The 22,321-nt window shown below is 40.4% G+C and overlaps 1 protein-coding gene across 1 annotated transcript in view; it reads right to left on the bottom strand.

The window, feature by feature from the left end:
• The window catches only part of ADGRV1 (adhesion G protein-coupled receptor V1), a 414,454-nt gene that overhangs the window by 86,067 nt on the left and 306,066 nt on the right, over positions 1-22,321 (bottom strand). Inside the window, exon 86 of the mRNA XM_084628496.1 lies at positions 19,970-20,148. Coding sequence (XP_084484622.1) covers positions 19,970-20,148 — 179 coding nt within the window. The remainder of the gene's footprint in view (positions 1-19,969; positions 20,149-22,321) is intronic.

Here is a 22,321-nt window from a genome sequence, read left to right as displayed (position 1 = left end):
ATGTGTTATATAATGAGGTGATGCTTGTAAAAATACAGAAGTTAGGTAATTGCTGTGGCAGATTGTGACAATTCTATCACCATCAAATTATACTTCTCTTTCTAAATGCTGAAACTATCCATGTAAAAGTAGACAGATAATTCCAGTTACTATAGTATTTAGGTATTGAAACTACTGAATTACTTTAAAAAAAAACAATTAGCAAAATGGAGGAAATTTCAGGTAAAATAAGTTAGGAATAAAAAATAATTAAATAAAAACAGGAGCTATAAACTTTTTTAAAAAATTTCTTTGGACTTCAAACAAATGCAAAAGCTTGTTTGCTGAAGCTCTACTATAGACTTGCATAATGACAGGTTTCAGAGTAGCAGCCGTGTTAGTCTGTATTCGCAAAAAGAAAAGGAGTACTTGTGGCACCTTAGAGACTAACAAATTTATTTGAGCATAAGCTTTCGTGAGCTACAGCTTCGATGAAGTGAGCTGTAGCTCACGAAAGCTTATGCTCAAATAAATTTGTTAGTCTCTAAGGTGCCACACGTACCCCTTTTCTTTTTACTATAGACTTGTTTCAAGTGCAAATGTTCTTGCTGAGAGTGTGAACAGGCTGTTGTTCCTGACTTTAGGGTTTGTTTTTTTTAAACTTTGTCTCCTAGATCTCATCTCTGAAGAATTCGTCAGGAGACCCCCAACTTTTTCATACTCAGTTCCTGACAGTAGCTTTATACTGTATGTGGGGTTCTTTGTTTTTAAACAGCCCATGTTATTTTTTGTGCATGTAGGATACAGTATAGAACAGAAACCAACAGCACATTACAACAGAGGAAGTACCTGTTTGTTCTGGTGCAAATAGTCTGAATCTACATTTGAAAGACTGGAGCAGATAGTTTGAACCTTAGTGCCTCTTATCAAAAGAGCTGCATCTGGCTTTCCCAGATGGTGAACAGGAAATTACAGATACACACTGAACTATAGTATGTGTAAAACAACAGAACAAAGCTTTCCTATTGGCTTCTTGAGCCTCTCCCTGTTGCTGAGCAAACATTAATACAAATGCTTGATGTTACCATTGGCTCAAACTATAGCTTCTTTGTTGGGAGACAGACAGGCAACAAATGCAGTTTACTTTTAAGGTTCAACACACCGCACATCATCAACATGTGCAGCACAGTGTCAGTCCCTTTCTGCCCTCTGCAGTAGAAAGAAAACATTAAGAATAGTGCAAGTGATATGAAAAAGTGACTTTCATAAATATTTTATAGTCAAAATGACAAAGTGCAATTTGTTAAAGCCTGGATGTTACTAATGTACACTGTACTAATGTGCCAGCAGTTTATTAAAATATTATTTTTTTAGAAAACTGTACTTTATTACCGAGCACTGGCATTCTGCAGAAATCATCATACAATTTTGCTGGTTACTCCTGCTGAGCCTCCCAAAATATGTTGGACCAGATCATCAACTTTCTGAGAGGAGGAGTGGCATTTGGCCCAGTCATGGGCTGGACGGAAAGCCCTTAGCGAGCATTACTACAAAGAAGGAGTAGTACAGAAGAACTGAATCTCCACTGTGATTGCACTTCCATTAGTGCTCTGAGATCCACCGGGCAGCCCCATAGATTTTAGGACATCACAGGCTGAGAGAACTATACTCTTTTTGTGGTAAACCTCTCTCACCACATGATAATGTATAATGGTTTTCCACCAAACATTAGCTGTCACACAGGTTATTTTACATGAGGGCATGATCCCTACACAAAAAGCAACAGCAGCAAGGACATGAACGGAGATGTGCATCTCGGTGTCTAAGTTAACAAGCCCTAGCATTCAATTTATCCTAGTTACCAAAAAAAAAAAATATATTAAAGAAAAAAAAACCTGCATACAATATCTATTTAAATCATCTCATAATGCCACAAAACCAAATCTTTTGTTCTGAAAAAGAACTTCCCATAAAACTGTCACATTAATTTTGTAAAAAGTTGGGACTTTCCCTAAATCCAACTTTTGCTTAGTACAATACCTACTTGTTTCTTTGGTTTTCACTTAACCAGTTGTACCCGACAGCAAGTTCAGCCAATATCTATACAGTTTGGGTAGGGGATTTTCTCTGGAATGCATACTGCTTGGGTGTGCCAACAGTTTATGGGTCAAAGTAAACGGATTTCAGATGAATCATAAAAGTTGCCCACAAATCTCCAGTCTAAAACAGCTGTGGAATGAATATGTAACCCTCAAAAAGAAAAGGAGTACTTGTGGCACGTTAGAGACTAACCAATTTATTTGAGCATAAGCTTTTGTGAGCTACAGCTCACTTCATCGGATGCATACTGTGGAAAGTGCTGAAGGAATTGGCGGCTGTGATTGCAGAGCCATTGGCCATTATCTTTGAAAACTCGTGGCGAACCGGGGAAGTCCCGGATGACTGGAAAAAGGCTAATGTAGTGCCAATCTTTAAAAAAGGGAAGAAGGAGGATCCTGGGAACTACAGGCCAGTCAGCCTCACTTCAGTCCCTGGAAAAATCATGGAGCAGGTCCTCAAAGAATCAATCCTGAAGCACTTGCATGAGAGGAAAGTGATCAGGAACAGCCAGCATGGATTCACCAAGGGAAGGTCATGCCTGACTAATCTAATCGCCTTTTATGATGAGATTACTGGTTCTGTGGATGAAGGGAAAGCAGTGGATGTATTGTTTCTTGACTTTAGCAAAGCTTTTGACACGGTCTCCCACAGTATTCTTGTCAGCAAGTTAAGGAAGTATGGGCTGGATGAATGCACTACAAGGTGGGTAGAAAGCTGGCTAGATGTCGGGCTCAACGGGTAGTGATCAATGGCTCCATATCTAGTTGGCAGCCGGTATCAAGTGGAGTACCCCAAGGGTCGGTCCTGGGGCCGGTTTTGTTCAATATCTTCATAAATGATCTGGAGGATGGTGTGGATTGCACTCTCAGCAAATTTGCGGATGATACTAAACTGGGAGGAGTGGTAGATACGCTGGAGGGCAGGGATAGGATACAGAAAGACCTAGACAAATTGGAGGATTGGGCCAAAAGAAATCTGATGAGGTTCAATAAGGATAAGTGCAGGGTCCTGCACTTAGGACGGAAGAACCCAATGCACAGCTACAGACTAGGGACCGAATGGCTAGGCAGCAGTTCTGCGGAAAAGGACCTAGGGGTGACAGTGGACGAGAAGCTGGATATGAGTCAGCAGTGTGCCCTTGTTGCCAGGAAGGCCAATGGCATTTTGGGATGTATAAGTAGGGGCATAGCAAGCAGATCGAGGGACGTGATCGTTCCCCTCTATTCGACATTGGTGAGGCCTCATCTGGAGTACTGTGTCCAGTTTTGGGCCCCACACTTCAAGAAGGATGTGGATAAATTGGAGAGAGTCCAGCGAAGGGCAAAATGATTAGGGGACTGGAACACATGAGTTATGAGGAGAGGCTGAGGGAGCTGGGATTGTTTAGCCTGCAGAAGAGAAGAATGAGGGGGGATTTGATAGCTGCTTTCAACTACCTGACAGGGGGTTCCAAAGAGGATGGCTCTAGACTGTTCTCAATGGTAGCAGATGACAGAACGAGGAGTAATGGTCTCAAGTTGCAGTGGGGGAGGTTTAGATTGGATATTAGGAAAAACTTTTTCACGAAGAGGGTGGTGAAACACTGGAATGAGTTACCTAGGGAGGTGGTAGAATCTCCTTCCTTAGAGGTTTTTAAGGTCAGGCTTGACAAAGCCCTGGCTGGGATGATTTAACTGGGAATTGGTCCTGCTTTGAGCAGGGGGTTGGACTAGATGACCTTCTGGGGTCCCTTCCAACCCTGATATTCTATGATTCTATGATTCTAAGTGTAGAAGATCTTTTTATACACACAAAGCATGAAAAAATACCTTTTTTCATGCTTTGTGTGTATAAAAAGATCTTCTACACTTTGCACATGCATCCGATGAAGTGAGCTGTAGCTCACGAAAGCTTATGCTCAAATAAATGTGTTAGTCTCTAAGGTGCCACAAGTCCTCCTTTTCTTTTTGCGAATACAGACTAACACGGCTGTTACTCTGAAACCTATGTAACCCTCTTTACTCAACTACATTTTGAGACTTCTGTAATCTAACACTGCTTCCCAGAATGCAACTCATTTACAGTTAAAAGAAAAGGAGGACTTGTGGCACCTTAGAGACTAACACATTTATTTGAGCATAAGCTTTCGTGAGCTACAGCTCACTTCATCGGATGCATCACGAAAGCTTATGCTCAAATAAATTTGTTAATCTCTAAGGTGCCACAAGTACTCCTTTTCTTTTTGCGGCTACAGACTAACATGGCTGCTACTCTGAAACCTGTCATTTATAGTTGCCTCATTTGGTTCAGAACTGTAAGAGTAATCTGGTTCAAGTAACTTTCCTCTAATCACCATGATAAAAAAAATTGATATAAAAGAGCCTGATTCCTCTCTCATTTATATTTTATAAATTGCTATTAACTAAATTTTACTATTAATTACATTGGCAGTTACCCTGGCATTTGGTGGAGTTAGACCAGTTTAAAATGAGCATAAATGAGATCAGTCAGGCCCCCAAGCATTTTTCACTCTAATTTGCAAAGCAGCAGGGCAATTAACTCCTTAAGTATAATAATAGCAGACAACACCCTGGATCCAAGACTAAAGTGTGACACTTAATTGTAAAGTGTTTTACAATTGCATTTTTCCTGGACTACATGCAATGGAAATAACCCACTTACCCATTACCCAGTTTTATTTTATTTCGGTTTCTTTTAATGAACAAAAAGAGCTAAGAAAAAAAATCATACAAACACAAAAGTAAATACTCCTGGAGCAGTCTAAATGAAAAGGTAAGAACCAGAAAGGGATATCTTATCCCTTATCCACAGGTGGATCAAACCAAAGTCTTCAGTTTAATAATCATACTTTTCATAACTTTTTAAGCAAAAATCCCTATTTATGTCAATGGGGTTTTCTTCTAAAAATTGGATGGTGTGCTTTGGCCTGTATCATGGGCTATATATTGCCACACTTACATTAAGTAGTGCATTACTCCTCTAATAGCCCCATGTTAATCAAGGGGGCTAACTCACAGAGAAAATTACTACTCAATATTACTACCCGAAGAAGAGCTCTGTGTAGCTCAAAAGCTTGTCTCTCTCACCAACAGAAGTTGACAGGTTTCAGAGTAACAGCCGTGTTAGTCTGTATTCGCAAAAAGAAAAGGAGTACTTGTGGCACCTTAGAGACTAACCAATTTATTTGAGCATGAGCTTTCGTGAGCTACAGCTCACTTCATCGGATGCATGCCGTGGAAGTTGGTCCAGTAAAAAACAACATTGCACCCACCTTATCTACTCAATATGAGAAAGGGTAGAAGAATCTGAAACACAGAAAACAGAAACAAACAAATGAAGTAAAGCGCCAGGATATTGCTTTGAAATGTTAAAGAACAGGCTTCTTAGAAGATTCATTTTGAGTAAGTATTCACACGAACATCCTTGTCAATAAGTTAGTCGTTTTATTGTGCAACAAAGGAAAAAGCAAGTTTCCTTGTTTACCTCTACCATAGATGCTGTTTATGTACAGATCAACTGCAAGAGGAAAAAAAACCCAACAACTTAACAATGCTCTGCTTTTCCCTAATGAGTCAGATCCCAAATCCTCTGCTAGGGTATTACAACTCAGTCCTCTGTATTTCAATCTTCTCATTATATCACCTACAAAACCTTTCACTAATGCATTTTACATTGAGGGTTTTCTTCTTTGAAACAAAATACCAAGAAGGCATCAACACAATATGGGTATTAGAGACCCACTGTCCAAAGAAAATAAAAGATTCTTTATTAACACACATACTCATGCACTTTAGCCCTGTACTGGGAAACTTTCCAGTGAGCAGCAATTATGGGAAAATATTACCCAAGGAAAAACACAAACACAGAACAGTACTTTTGAAAGACTGCTGTTGGCATTTTCATTAATCTCTTTGGTACTGCCTTGATCTCATTTTCAGAGTAATGAACGTATCTATCCACCTACCGCAGGGTTTTGTACTTCTGCCCATCAGTGCAGAATCCAAATGCCTTTCACATAAAATAAATTGTCAATAACAATGTCCTTACTAGATTTCATGGAATCCCTGACTCTTCTTAATGGTTTAAGCTGTGCTCGGGATAGGTTGGTTTTTTTGCTTTGTTTTTGTTTTTTTAATTTTAGGACTGGGATAGGGAGAGCAGAGGAATGCACCTTATGCTCTGAATGCCATTTTGGTTATGATGAAGCAGCAGGGTCTTAGTCTTACACCGTTTCTTACAGGTGGGTCTTGTGAACCTGTTGCACTAATTCACCAGCCACCTACAACTCAGGTACTGACTGATCTATAAAGCCTTGCATGGCTTGAGTCATGGCTATGTCATTCCACAGATGCTGCACTGGCTTATCTCTTTTCTTAAATATGTGCTGGAAGTATAGCTTAGGGGAAGGGAATCCCCTTTCCTTTTGCTTCTATTTAGATAAGAAGCAAACCTTGTATGTACACATTTTCATTTGTGTCCTGAAACATGTTAGAAAGGGAACGTTATAAAATTAAATTAGAATTTTAATGAATGATACTACTGTTGTTGGCATCTACTGTTCTTTCCCCACCCATGTCATTAATTAGAAATAGCTATGAAATGAAGAGCTATTATTTAAGGTTATTTTTGTGACATTTCTTAATTTTGTATTCCTTACATGATCCCATGTTCAAGAAAATTGTTCCCTGCTGCTGTCTTTTATGACAGACACATTTGTCTTTTGATTACAGCACTGCTATCTATCTGCTCTTCACATGGAGCATTTTAATATAAGTATAGGCTAGAAAAGGACACGTTTCCATATGCAAACTGTTAAACATTAAATCAAGCTCACCTTCACTGTCTGCAACCAGAAAGGAATTTAAATTAAAAAAAAAAAAAAAGAAAAGAGGAATTATCAGGCCACAGGGCTCTCGTTGCTTTTTTCTCCAACACTGAACTTAGCACCTTCACTTTTGTTATTTGAATGTTTTGTCTCACCTGCTAAGATCTCTGTTGGCTGTAAATGCTAGAAAAGTGTGCTGAAAACTATTGCTTTGCAATCCTTATGTTGAACATGGTGACCCTGTCTATACTCTCCTAACTCTTACAACTGCTTGTGAAAGCCAGTTTGATAAAGCTGTGTTCCTTTTTTAGAGGTGTCACGACTGTGCTAGGGTTTTAAATGTCTGGTTTTGTCACACAGACAGGACATATACGGGGCTGTGTCTGAGCCCCTTGGAATCAGGTTCCCAAAAGTGCAGCCGGCTGTAGTGATAAACACAGCCTGTGCCCATATGCTTCCAGTAACTGAAGGGAGAGGGCAAAACTGACCTGCTGTAGGATACGGTAATATGCTGTGGTGGTAGAGCTCAAGCAATCTCTATGAGTCCTTTCAGGGAGTACAGAAAAATACATGTATTTATACACACTGCTCTGGCTCATAGCACGTTGCCAGTACAGATGTCAAAATCGAAGACTTTGAATATACCTTCCCTATAGGTCAAGTTGACTGGATGGTTCAAACACTAAGGGAAGATCAGGTTCAACTACTTGCTTCACCACAGATCTCCTGTGTGATCTTGGGTAAGTCACACAGTATCTCTGTGCCTCAGTTCCCAGCTGTGAAACGGGGACAATAGCACAGCCGAACCTCACAAGGGAGTTGTGAGGATAAATACATTAAAGATTGTGACGTGCTTCGAGATCTACTGAAAAGCGTTACATAATTATTACTATAAGTCCACTTCACCACACCAAGTGAGGGCCATTCCAAATGGGTTGGTTCTCTTTCAGAGAATAGGTTGGACTTTTGGAATGCATCTGTGCAATCCTATTTCAACCCAGTTCAAGACTGTGTGGTGGCAACAGGTTTTCTTCTGCTAATTATGGATCACAAGTTAGCAGAGACTATTCTGTTTATTTCTCTGGCCACTAGAATGGGAACTGAATATAAATTATACGTGAAACCAAAGCATATGTCTACACTGCATTATAATTCCAGGTTGTGAGACCTGAGCTTGTGGAATCAGTGTTCCCAAGCCTACGCTTGATCATCCACACTGCATTGTGAACCTGGGGGGGTCTCACAGCTATGCTAATGCATCCATACTGCACTATACGGACCTTCTGACTTGGATCTTCAGCTTGAGCTGTGCCCATGCTGCAAAATGACAGGGCTTGGACCTGAGTTTCAGTGGGACTCAGGCACTGACTCATCATGGGGGGAGGGATAGCTCAGTGGTTTGAGCATTGGCCTGTTAAACCCACGGTTGTGAGTTCAATCCTTGAGGGGGCCATTTAGGGGTCTAGGGCAAAAATTGGGTTTTGGTCCTGGTTTGAGCAGGAGGTTGGACAAGATGACCTGAGGTCCCTTCCAACCCTGATATTCTATGATTCATCCCCCTAGCAGGGCCCTAGGATCCCATCCTGAATGCTTCCTGACCCTAGACAGACTGATTTGTGTATGGATTGGAGTGGGGATTGGGCTCAAACCTGAGTCAGAACCCAGGCTTAATGTGTAGTGAAGATATAACCTAAGAAGCCCTCCCCATGTCTACTGGCCCCACCTCCTGCAACATGTTCTATGCGGGTTGATCCCTGGTCCAGCAAAATCCCCAATGAAGTCAATGGGTCTCTGCATGGGTGCAGGGATCCAGAGAGAGGCTCAGTCAGATGTGTTTCAGAGTAACAGCCATGTTAGTCTGTATTTGCAAAAAGAAAAGGAGTACTTGTGGCACCTTAGAGACTAACCAATATGGAGTCATGACATAATTCAGGGTGAAACCACTATCCATAAAGATCTTATATTACAACCTTTCAAAATTAAATGTTTTGTCTTATTCAGTATCTAAAACTAAGTGGGGCTTTCACCCTTTAAAAATATCCTTTTCTCCATTTGCGCTCTTCAAAATTCCATTACCACAATAAGCTAACTTTTTCAAAACACACTAGGGGCACAACACTGATTCATGCCTGTTTCTGATGTGCTAACATTTGCTTAGCATGAACAGTAAATATTAACAAAAATATAAAAAGCACTCAGAAAGAATTAATTTTTCTTCATTGAAAACGTACACTAGTAATGAAGGGATAAATAAAAGGTAATTAAAATGGTCAAATTTAGCAGATATCTTTACATTAGCCTTAGCAGTGGGTAGCAGAACATGCAACTTTAATGAAGATACTGGAGGAATTAAGGCAATAGTATACAAACAACTGTACATAGCTGGCAAGATTCTGTCCTCTGTTAACATATGCTATGTGGGGGAACATAGGGTAGAATTTGGCCCAGGAGTATTAGACATTGACTGTCAAGAGTTAAACACACACTGATTCATGCAAATATAGCTATTACATTTTGACATATATTTGGCACTATATAATTTACAGATGTGAAGTCATATCAGTGAATTACAAGAAATCAAATAAGGATTATAGATTTCCTTTCACTACTGTTTCAACCTCAGCAGCTCATCTGGCACTTGGCTTTGGAACCAGAAACTTGGGTGTTGCTCAGTTGTGTGAGCACCACTTGCATGAACAGCGCTTCAGCTGCTCCAATGGCAATTTGAAGAGAAAGGAGAGCAACAATGGAAGAAGGTGGGACAAAAGGAGCAAAAGGAAGAGGGAAAAAAAGAGGGAATATCCTCCGGAGAAGGGTGCAGATGAATGTACCATATAAAATAAAGGACAGACATTTTGAGTAGGAGAATTATAAGTCCATTTGTGGGTTTGGTGACTATATAAACCATAGAAGTTTTCCTCTTTATATGTCTGTCACCACAACACCGATGGGAGTAGAGCCCCAGAATTGTCTCCTACTATGCATTGTACTGAACTCTACCAACAACTAGATGGACTCACAGGCTCAATGTACTTACATTCTGGAGCTATGCAGAATATAGTATGCAAATAAAACCATGCTCTCCCTATTGTATTCTCCTCCACAGTCCCCTTGCTATGCCAAGACTCTCTCCTCCTCACCTTTGCTTAGGTGTTTCTTACTATGCTTTCTATTGAACTCTACCAAGAACTAGATGGACTCACAGGCTCACTGTACTTACATTCTGGAGCTATGCACTTGACCCACTACTGAGGCAGTTCCTAGAACTTTATTGAGGACTCTCTTCTTCACAGATAACAGTACAACTGGCCTTGCATGCTATACACTATGGGTGATACCCCATATTCTGTGCCAGGCCCAAGTATAGGGACTCGGATCAGAGGAAATCTATGGAGGTTAAGAGGAGGAATCTCTCCCCTAGACCGGTGTTTCTCAATATTTTTGATACCAGAGACAGGCTTGCTGCCTTCCTAAACTATATCAGGGAAATCTCAGGGACCGAGAAGGAAGCTGCCATGGACTGGCATCGGTCCAAGGACCGGTCACTGTGATACACTTTTCTAGACAACAGAACAGAAGGACAGCCACTCTGTTCCTGCCCCTATAAGCTCAGAGCTCTAACAGCCTCTGTACTGCTTGTGGCCTTCCCTGTCTATGAGGGAAGAATAGCCACTGGGTCTGCAGAGCCATAGATCCATCAAACCTGCCCCCAAAATTTCTGCTGTGGGATGGGCCCTCAGTGACTATGGGCAAGAGGGCAGTATTCTCCCTTAAAAGAGGAATTTTAGTTGGCAATTTTGTATAGAGCTTACTTGTATCATTATTTATTATTTGTATTGTGGTAGCGTCTAGAGTCCCATTCATACACTGTTGTACAAACACAGAACAGAAAGATGATCTCTGCTACCACGAAGCTTACATATTAGTAAAAAGAAAACTTTGCTCTTGAGGTCTTGCATTGTTCACTACCTCATATGGCCAAAAATATAATATAATAAATCCTTCACTCTCTATACTCCACACATCATTCTTTACATGCTTGGCTAAATCTCTCCTAGACATGGCAATTCAATAGCTTTAAGTGAGGAGAGACTGCAGGAAGGGAGGAAAACCCATGACAGAGCGCAAACCCAGAAGCAGAAACAAGAAGTGAGAGTGTCATCTACAATGAAGAAGAAATATACTGTAATAAGAGAAGAGACAGACAGCTTCGCAGAGCAGGAGTAAAAAGGTGAGACGCTAAGGAATGTTGTGTATATAATGTGCTGTGTTAGCAGAAATGGCAGTTATGATGGAAGGAAAAAATACAGAAATATTTTCATGTACTCCTGCTGAACTGGAAAAAGACTTCTTATTCCCAGCTCTTCTCGGATAATGCAGTCTAATAAACAAATAATGCCAATTTGCATTTATACAGCAACTCTCTTCTGAGGATCTCGAAGCAATTTACAATTAAATACAAATATACATTTTTTAAACTTCAATGATGCTAACCTGATTCAATGTGAAAAATGTAAGTATAATACAGCTATTTCTCATGGCTCAGACCCAGAAAGATTACAGCACTATCAGCCTTATGTCTGAAACAGACTGGTATGGTGGATGCTTCGCATACCTGGCACATGTTAACTTTTCACTCATTTCAGAACAAGGTGAAAATGGCTAGGTATCAACAAAGTTGTTGGTTCTAGCTCAAATTCTTCATGCTTTGAGACCTGTGACTCTGAGACACCAACTCTCTCTTCATGTTATACCATGGCATCAAGAGCACGCGAACCGCCCAAGCTGAAGTTGAAGTCAAAGAGATTAGTGTCATAAGTGCTCAGCAACGCAAGAGTTGTACACTTGGGCCAATACTGTCTCCTTCTAAAAACAACAACAACCCAAGTGTAGTCAACATTTTTACTGAGGAAATGAGTGCACGTGTAGTGTTGCAAGTTACTTCCATGTGTCTCCATTCTTTCAGGTATTCCATGCAAATATCCATTCTCCCTGACCCTATGAACATGTTAGTAAGACTTCTTATGTGAGCTACATGAAAAAGGGGCGCTTGAGGAAATGAAAGGGATCAAACCCAGTTTAAAAAAAAAAAAGATTCACTTGATTTTTTTTTTTTAAACAATTTCAGGATACGGTGCTGTATATAAGTAAAAGGAATACTAGTGGGTATATTTGCAAAATTTTAGCATGTTGTGAATTAGAACTGATCCAAAAGCCAAATTGGTAACATTAGTGACAAAAGTTCCTGATGGAAAGGTATAACTTTTTTTACACCAGCTAGGAATCAGGTGAATATATTTGTATTATTTGTCTAGTTTTCCCTCCTGCATGTACATTGTGGTAGAGGCTTGGGCCTCTTTTGTTTTTGTTTTTAATCTTATCATGAGCCCTCCATTCCCTGGAGGCTTGGAAGTCTGTGTTGATTTGCATTGTCTGCTGACCTACTGGCAAGTCATGCTGGCTTGTGTAATTATTGGGGTACCTCTATTTTCACTGGGGTGGTAGGAAAGGTTACAAATACCCTCAGTACAGAGGTTTAAACGGTTGCGGTCCAAAGTAAACAGTAATAGTTCCTGGGTCCCTGGCAGTCCAATTGAGAGGCAGGGCTTTTCCTGCCTAGTGCCTGGAGTGCCCTCTCCAGTCCAGTCTTCACTCAGGCAAATAAGCATTTGTGGGTTTCCAAGCCAGACTCAGTAAGTATCTCTCACTGGTGCCCCTTCGCACTGGTTCCCTGCCCAGCTGCTGCTGCTTCCCCACAGGTCCCATATAGACCTGCACCCAGCTGTGATATCCGGCAGTCACAGCATCATGTTCCACACACAGCTTTGTTCATAGTTCCTGGGCCGTCTCTCCAGCTCCCTGCTCCCAGGCGGCTCTCACTCCCAAACAGCCACACAGAGTCTGGACACTTCCTGGTTCAGGATCTTTCCTCTTTTCCCTTTATCTGTAGTCCCCTGCTTTGCAGATCCATCACACTTGCTTGTTGCACACCTGCTTCAATCCCTTAGATGCAGGGACATGAGAAAAGATGACATATATATATATATATATATATATAAAAATTATATTTGTGGAAAGATCCAGCTGGGTCCTTCTCCTATATCAAAATGTTACCATTGTGCTACCACTGAAACTACCTTAAATGGTACTTGTGCTCCTAACTCACTTTGGGAGTGTTTGAAAATCTCACCCATTGTCTACAACGTTAGCAGTCAGTGTCACACACCAACTCTCTCTAGCACCCGTACCCACTGGTCTAAAGGAAATCTTTAGAAAGAAATCTAGAGAATTTGGAAATAAAAAAAAAACCCTTCAAACTCATATTTAGCAAAACCAGTTCTTATTCATAACTGTTACTTTGGGCACTGATCCTCTGAGCAGGCAGGTAAGTGCTGAACCCTGTGCCTGCATGGAGTTTCACTGACTTCACTGGGACCCTTTGCAGGACAAGGGCCCACAGTTTTGCAGTTACTTGAGGGAGTGGGGCCTTGGTTTTTACGTTTTTCCATAAGAAATTACTAGAGAAGTTTATTGGCAGGGGAACAGCATTATAAATAGGGTTTATTTATTTATTTGTGTACAAGGGAGAGAGGTGGGGAGAAAATAGCTGCTTCACTCTCAGATGCCTTGTCTGAGATGCCAGGTGAACTCTTTTTGATTAACTAATTAAGTGTTTGGCTATTTCAGTTTTCAGCCAAAGTGACAAAACAGAACTTCCTATATAAATGACTGATTAGTTTCCAGTCCCAAGTCATTTGGCAGTTTGTGGTTTTATAACTGTACCTGTTGCGGTTTCCAAACTGAGAGCTGCTTGGAGCCAGTAAAATCCTGTGATGTAAACCCTCTAAATATAAACGCTGAATAAGCACATCTGACTTTATTCCTTGGAATAACCACTAGTGTATTTGGGAGGTAGGGGTGCAGACCACCAGAATAAATTCTCTCTTCCGCTTTGTCTCTCTTCTCATCCCTGCCTCCATCTGTGGTTTTGCGCCTCTCCTTGCAGTCCCTCTATTTAGATTGCATTGTTCTAAAGCGTCTTCCTACTGATTTCCCTGCTTCTGATGCTATACACTTTGTTAATTGGAACTATACAATTTTGGAGACACACACCAAAAATATGTCAATGGATTTAACTGGAGTTAGGTGCCTATACACTTTTGAAAATTCCACTAGGCGACTATCTGCCTAAATACCTTTGAAAATCTGACCCTAAAATAGTTGCTAAAGATCACATAGAAAGTCTGTGGCAGAGGGGGAAACTTAACCTAGTTGTCTCAAATCACCAACTAGTACCCTGACCACTGGACCATATTTCCTCTCTAAGACATAAGTGTTCTGTGGACAAGGACAGAAACTTAAAATATAATTAGAAATTGAAACAAAATTATTATTGGAAACATTCACAAGGCTAGACTTAGCATTTCTCTACCTAGGACCTACAAAAGCAAAGAGATAGGCTAGATGGTCTGACAGAAATGTGGAGGCAGCTGACCCTGCATCGGAGGGAGATATCTGCACACTGAGGACTAACGGGGAGGAACTGGTAGTGAATCTGAAGGTGGAAGGCAATTTGGGTGCAAGTGATTTTAAAAAAGATAGGTTTCATGATTCTAAAGAAAGGAAGGCATGAGAGCAGCAGAAAAAGGACAATGGACTTCAAAAAAGCAGATGGTAACAAACTCAGAGAACTGGTAGGTAAAGTCCCATGGGAAGAAAACTAAGGTGAAAAGGAGTTCAGGAGAGCTGGCAGTTTCTCACAGAGACAATATTAAAGCAACAGCAAACTATCCCAGTGTAAAGTAAAGATCGGAAGAATAGTTAGAGGCTAATATGGCTACATCAGGAGCTCTTTAATGACCTGAAAGTCAAAATGAATCCTACAAATAGTGGAAACATGAACAAATGGCTAAGGAGGGGTACAAAAGAATAGCAAAATTGTACAGACAAAATGTACAGACAAAATGAGACAGGCCAAGGCGCAAAATAGCTACACCTTGCAAGGGACAAAAAAGGCAATAAGAAGAGGTTCTATATATAGATTAGGAGCAAGAGAAGACAAAGTAAAGCATACGTCCTCTAATTAGCAGGGAAGGAGAGCTAACAACTGATGACACCAAGAAAGGGTGACACCAAATGCAAAGTACTACACTTAAGGAGGAAAAAATCAAATGCACAAGAAAGGGTGTTTAATACCTATTTTGCTTCAGTCTTCACTAAAAAGATTAATAGTGACCAGATACTCAACACAATTAATATTAACAACACGAGGCAAGGAACACAAGACAAAATAGGAAAAGAACAGGTTAAATAATATTTAGATAAGTTAGATATATTCACATTAGGAAGGTCAGATGAAATTCACTCCAGCTGAAGAAATCTTGGGACTGTTAGTGATTATCTTGAGAACCCATGGAGAATGGGTGAGGTTCCATAGGATTGCAGAAGGGCAAACAAAGGTGACTCAGGAAACTATAAACCAAAGGTGACTCAGGAAACCAGTCAGCCTAACTTCAATATCTGGAAATTATTAAACCATCAATTTGCAACCACCTAAAACCACCTAATTTCCTTCTTTGACTGGGTTACTGACCTAGTGGACTAGGGGGAAGCAGTAGACACTATACATTTTGGTTTTAATAAGGCTTTTGACACAGTCCTACATGACAGTCTCATAAGTAAACTACAGAAATATGGTCTAGATGAAATTACTATATGGTGGGTGCACAATTGATTGAAAAACCATACTCAAAGTGCAGTTATTAATGGTCACTGTCAAACTGGGGGGGAGTATCTAATAGAGTACCATGGGGTTGATCTTGGGTCTGGTACTATTCAATATTTTCATTAATGACTTGGATAATGGCGCGGAGAGTATACATATAAAATTTTCAGATGACATCAAACTGGGATGGGTTGTTGGCACTTTGGAGCACAGGATAAGAATTCAAAATGACCTTGACAAACTGGAGAATTGGTCTGAAGTCAACAAATGATATTCAATAAAGACAAGTGCAAAGTACTACACTTAAGGAGGAAAAAATCAAATGCATAAATACAAAAGAATGATGTGACTGTCTAGGGGGTAATACTGCCGAGAAAGATGCAGGGATTATAATGGATCACAAACTGAATATAAGTCAACAGTGTGATGCAGTTGTTAGAAAGGCTAACATCATTCTGGGATGTATTAACAGGAGGATCGTATGTAAGACACACAAGGCAATACTGAGGTCGCAGCTGGACTACTGTGTCCAGTTTTGGGTACCACATTTTAAGAAAGATATGGACAAAATGCAGGAAAGCATCAAAAATGAGAAAAAGTTTAAGCTGACCTATCAGGAAAAGTTAAAAAAAAACTGGGCATGCTTAGCCTTGAGAAAAGAAGACGGGGGGACCTGACAGTCTTCAAATATGTTATAAAGAGGATGGTAAGCAATTGTTTCTCCATGTCCACTGAAGATGGGACAAGTAATAGGCTTAATCTGCAGCAAGGGAGATTTAGGATAGACTTTAGGAAAAACTTCCTAACCATATGGAAAGGTAAGTACAGGAATAGGCTCTGAAGGTGGTCATAGAATTTCTGTTTTTAGAGGTTTTTAAGAACAAACACTCCTCAGGGATGATTGAGGTACACTTGGTCTTGTCTCAGCACATGGGGGAGGACTGGATAACATCTCGAGGTCTCTTCCAGCCCTACATTTATATGATTCTATGACACTTCCACACTCAGATTTCAGGGGCATGATCAGGCCTCTGGTTACTACAAACACAAATTATGCAAACATGCATTTGGGATCATTAGGACCTGACTTTTTTCAAACGCAAATAAGAAGCCTGAGAAGTAATACTTGTTATTTATTTTTGGGAAGGGGAGGGCAACAATTGTCAAGGTACCTACTCTGATTTACTGTTAGATGATGAACCCTCCCTCTTCTCTTCACAACCCTTCCAGCCTCTAAGCCAAGATGACATGCTCTTCCACTGCCTGAACCCCTTCCTGCTAAACTCCAGTACTGCTCCACAGATGTAAACCTTCAATTTGACATATGCCAGTAAACAAACCTTCCCTCTGCCTTCAACTAGCATACCAACCTCCTTCCCATTTGACCAATCTCCCTGCAAGTTCATCCATACGACCCCCCTCACATTGCCCTCACCAGCTGTTAAAGCCTCCCTCTACTTCCTGATAAGTACCAGATCTTCTGCTGTACTACATGGTCCCTTGTTTAAAAATAGAGAGGGTATCATATTTACTTATACCATGGTGAACACCAGCACACCACTATGCATGTAACCATCTTCTTCTCTTTTCTTATCCATGGGAAGAGTTCAATACTGCATACCGTATATCTGGTTCATGAGATCATATACACAGAAAAGATCCTTTTGCCACCTTCTGCATGCAGTAGGTTACCATATCAAAGAACAATGTCTGTTACTGCATGTGAGATAGCGTGTCATTTAAAATATACATATTTGTGTGTGTGTGTGTAGACTGTAATACAAGGAAGGGGCCACTCTCCTATTATCTCATATGAATTACTACGTCCACATATTAATGTTTGGGCATTAAACGTAGGTTCCCTCCATGTAATCACTCAGCTGCTCATTAATCAACATTAATCAAGCCAATGGCACTCTTGTTAAGAATAATGGAGCTCTTTAGTCATTGCAGGAACCCAGTTCCCTTTAGAGTTGAGGGTCCCGAAGGAGCGATCACTTAGAAGAGAGCTAAGATACAGGCTCTGTTACTTTTATTATTTTAACCAATCTTCCAGCTCTCATGGGAAATTAGCTTATTTGAGCAGAGCACTGGAGCCATATTGTATTTCTGTCACTGATGCTGGAGTTATTATGTAATGACCCTGGCTTTGGAAATGTCATCATTTTATCCTCTTCTACATTCTGGTTCAAAGTAAACAAATTAAATTACATATCTCATCCCAGCCCCCTTCCTTCTTTCTGGCCTTGAGAGGCTTCTTTATATAAAGTAACAACAACAACCTTTAAAATAATTTATGAGTGTAATATTTAACAAGTGCAGTATTTATGAAAAATCTTCTCAGATACCCCTCCACAATACTAACATTAGCTAAGCCAGAATACCCCTCATAGTCACTGTAGGCTTTGCATGTTAGCAGAGAAATCCTTCAGACCTACCTTGACTCAGTGAGCTTCTAGGGTATTCGCAAAACTACATATATTCTACAACAGAAAAATAAAAAGGGCTTCTTAAGAAACCTTGGGGTAATAATTCTGTCAGTATGACATAAGTAAGGTCATAAAAGGCTAAAACCCTTACTTTTCTTCATGAAGATTTGCTTGTTGTAATTGCATCTATATGTGCAGCCTCTATTTGTGAAGGGTGCAATCAGAACCTTGTCTGGCTCATTTAACTACTTCTCTGCTTGTATTTTGACTGTGGGTTTGGGGAAATCTGTTAGTTTGCTATAGTAAGCGTATCCCATCCCATTACAGTGTCCATAAGTTTCAAATTCATTTCCTGGAAGCATCTATGTAGGTACAACTAACTCCACTGAATGTTCATAGAAAAAAAAAAGGTCCAAAATTCGAAGTAAATTCATTTTTAAATTCTGATGAATACTCGCAGAACATCCTCCCCAGCATTTGCCCAGCTCTAGTAACATGTTGGAAAAGATCTTTAGGTTATGTCTGGAACAAACATGCAAGTAACTCAGCTTCATTTACTTATTCAGCCTTGGGTTTCTTCTTGTTTTTGAGGGAATTGTGACTGCTTACCTAAAGACAGACACCATGAAACAATGTTTCACAGCATGAGTTGCCACCACTCCATAGTCTGACCACAATGACCAGTAGAACAATCCAATTCTGATGCGTAGTGGGCCTCCTTTGCCCACTGAGAAGGTGGAGCATTTGGCCACAAAGGAACAATTCTGTGCAATGCAGAACCATATTTATTATATTCCTAAACCACTTGTTATCATTTTATCTAAGTGCCAATACACACAACAGAAGAGAGGAGTCCAATGCTAACATCCAGTTAAACTTCTCACTGTAATCTTTGTTTTCAAAATAAAAAGTCACTTTGAGAGATGCTCAGTTATTACGAATGGCTACATTTCCAACCCAACCTATGCATTTTGCTGTATTGCAACTGAGTGGAACGCAATGTACGGTTAATATCTTTCTCTTGTACAGAAGATGGATGTGCTCTTATGTTTTCTTTCCTCCTTTGACCTAACCTCAGAACTGTACATAAAGAGTCTGCTTTTCAGTAACCCTGAATGGGATTATCACTCATATGTCAAGAAATGGCATTCGTACTTGAGACACTGTACCAAGAGTTGTGGTGGGTTACAGCAGAACAGAGAAACTAGCACATGCTTTGTATTATTCTAAGAAGCAGCTGTGTATTTATGCCTTCTTATGCAATAAGCATGCAATTATGGCATGTAGTGAGTAAGCACCTGGGGCAGGCCTGGTATTTCACAATAACTTCACATCCTGAAATAGCTTACTAAAAAATATGGTTTGGCTTTGAAAAAATAATGTTTCACCCTTCTGTCATCACCTTTGGGAGACAGACATTTTGAGTCTTATGAATAAGTGTTGTTTTAATTAAGATCATTTTGCTGAGGTTAAATACAGTTCTGAGACAGGCTATATTAGCTTAGTGTCCACAGCAGTGCTCAAACTGTGAATACTCCAGATTTTAGAATACTTACCAGCGTATTACAGACCCACAAATACAGACATGTTAGAAAATATATTTGACACCCTGGTTATGATAATCTCACCTTCTAAGAAGGAATAGTTTTAGTAATCTGAGGAAGAAAAATATTTTAAAGGTGAAGGAGAAGAAACGTGCAGACCCCTTTTTCTCCTGCTCAGTAGACATTATCACCACCACACACTTCACAGTGGAACCGAAGAGGCTCTGTTGATGAGGGAACTCCACAGCCATGTAAGTGAGTAACGGATTTACCCATAAGGTTATGAGACGGTCTATATTTAAAGAAAATATAGTAAAAATACACAACATCCTCTCACCAACTGATGTTTTCTTGAGGAAAAACTTACAGATCGCCATAGACCAGGCCATATATCTGTGCCATGCTCTGATGATAGACCCCTCGCAGGATAATTAATAGCAGAATCACAACGAAAGCTGGAAGTCCCCAACTCAAAAGGAAGAAAAGCAGATAGCGCCGCTGTGTGTGTTCATCATTCATCACCAGGACATACCAGAAATTAATAGCCTAAGGAATAACACAGATCATTAAATCAGCAGGGTTTAAGGAATAATTAACCTTTCCATCAAATAAAACATTCAGAAAGGCAGACTATACACTTTTGAATCCATATCTATGTTTTCCTCAGCATCAATATTTGTTCCCCTTTTCCCCCCTCAAATAACCAGAAGAGGTTAGTTGCCCAGGAAGTAGGGTTATTTTTGTGGTTCGGTTAAGCTTGAGATTAGCCTGCTGGAAGGAGATACATCCAAGTTAGCCCAACATAAAGCCAGTTTCTGCACTGAAAAAACCTGGTTTTCCTGAGCTTCTACAGACTCACCTGGAACACTGACACATAATTTTGCAAAATCTGATCTCTCCTGAGCTGTGTCTCTGTATCTTTTTACAGGATATGCAGCAAGCTGCTTCTACAGTTCTGCTTATGAACTTGATAAGGAAGTGTCATTCAAATTGTATTTTAATGTAATGTACACAGTGACAGTGAAGAAATTCAGATCACAGATACTGCACAGATGACAGAAAGAGTGCCATGAAGCAAAACAGAGACACATGGTCTATGTGTAGACTATTCTGGACTCTAGAAGAATCCTGATTTCTGTGAAGGTATCAGTTGGTCTGAGGACTAAATAATTTTTCTTTGGTGGTAAATAGTTAACCTGGCCCATTCACTTTTCAGATGAACTGGGAGGAAACTTCATGAGGAGAATCTCACTGAGTTTTCTTTTCCTTTGGCTTACTCTGATGGTCTTCCCACATGTTGGGGTAATGCACGTCAATGTTCTCTGTTTGGGGTAGAGAAATATAGAAAGCATGCTTGGTATTTGTGAACAGATTCCCTTTTCCTCTGCTTCTTCACCAAACATAGTGGAGATGAATTTTTACTGTTTGAGAAAGCAAATGCTTGACCATTCTCTTCCAGTTGGATTAATGGAACTGGTGAAATCCGCATACATCTAGGCAGATATATGTAAGGATTCTGGGTTATATGAACTATTGAGGAAAACTCATGGGAGGAAAACTCAAAAAAAAAAAAAAAGGAGGAATGCAATTAGTATAAAAAGTTGAGAAACAGAATGCAAATAAATAAATAAATTGAAGCATGTGTTCACATCAATCATTAAGGTAACCAGTGTTTTTTTAAAGTTCAGCTCATTATAATCAAACAAAATAATCCAGGGACATATAAAATATCTCTGACCTAAAATGATCGAGTAGCATACTAGAGGTCTCCTGAGAATACAGCTAAATGAGACAGTAAACACCTCAAACTGCTAAAATTTTGCAGCATGCAAAAGTACAATAGTGTAGAAGATATTTTCCAACACCAACCACTTTGTTTTACTTTCACAGGGAAGGTAGTGCAAAATAGCCAGGATGTGAAATTAAATAGCTATTCTTCACTCCCCAGGTGGAGACTCTTATCATTTACTAAGGGTATGTCTACACTACGAAATTAGGTCGAATTTACAGAAGTCGGTTTTCAAGAAAGCGTTTTTACACAGTCGATTGTGTGTGTGTCCCCACACAAATGCTCTAAGTGCATGTAGTCGGCAGAGTGTGTCCACAGTACCGAGGCATCCTTGACTTCCGGAGCGTTGCACTATGGGTAGCTATCCCACAGTTCCTGCAGTCTCCGCCGCCCATTTGAATTCTGGGTAGAAATCCCAGTGCCTGATGGGGCTAAAACATTGTTATGGTTGGTTCTGGGTACATATCATCAGGCCCCCCTTCCCTCCCTCCCTCCGTGAAAGCAATGGCAGACAATCATTTTGCGCCTTTTTTCTTGAGTTACCTGTGCAGACACCATACCACGGCAAGCATGGAGCCCGCTCAGCTAACCATCACCTTATGTCTCCTGGGTGCTGGCGGACGTGGTACTGCATTGTGACACAGCAACAGTTTATTGCCTTTTGGCAGCAGACAGTGCAGTATGACTGGTAGCCATCGGCTACATAGTCCAGGGTGCTCTTTTAACCGACCTCAATGAGGTCGGGGCACCTGGGCAAAGATGGGAGTGATTCAGCCAAGTCATTTCCCTTTTAAGTTTCGTTTCATGGCAATTCAGTCCTACCGGCAGTGCACTATCTTTTAATCTGCAGCCAGCAGAAGACAATGGCCAGCAGTCATACTGCACCGTTTTCTGACGAGCACCCAGGAGATGACGATGGCTAGCGGTCGT

This window comes from Lepidochelys olivacea (assembly GCF_965140295.1).
Source record: "Lepidochelys olivacea isolate rLepOli2 genome assembly, chromosome: 5".
Lineage (NCBI taxonomy): Eukaryota > Metazoa > Chordata > Testudines > Cheloniidae > Lepidochelys > Lepidochelys olivacea.
The sequence above is the reverse complement of the archived record's forward strand: the minus strand, read 5'-3'. Positions and strand labels throughout refer to the sequence as shown.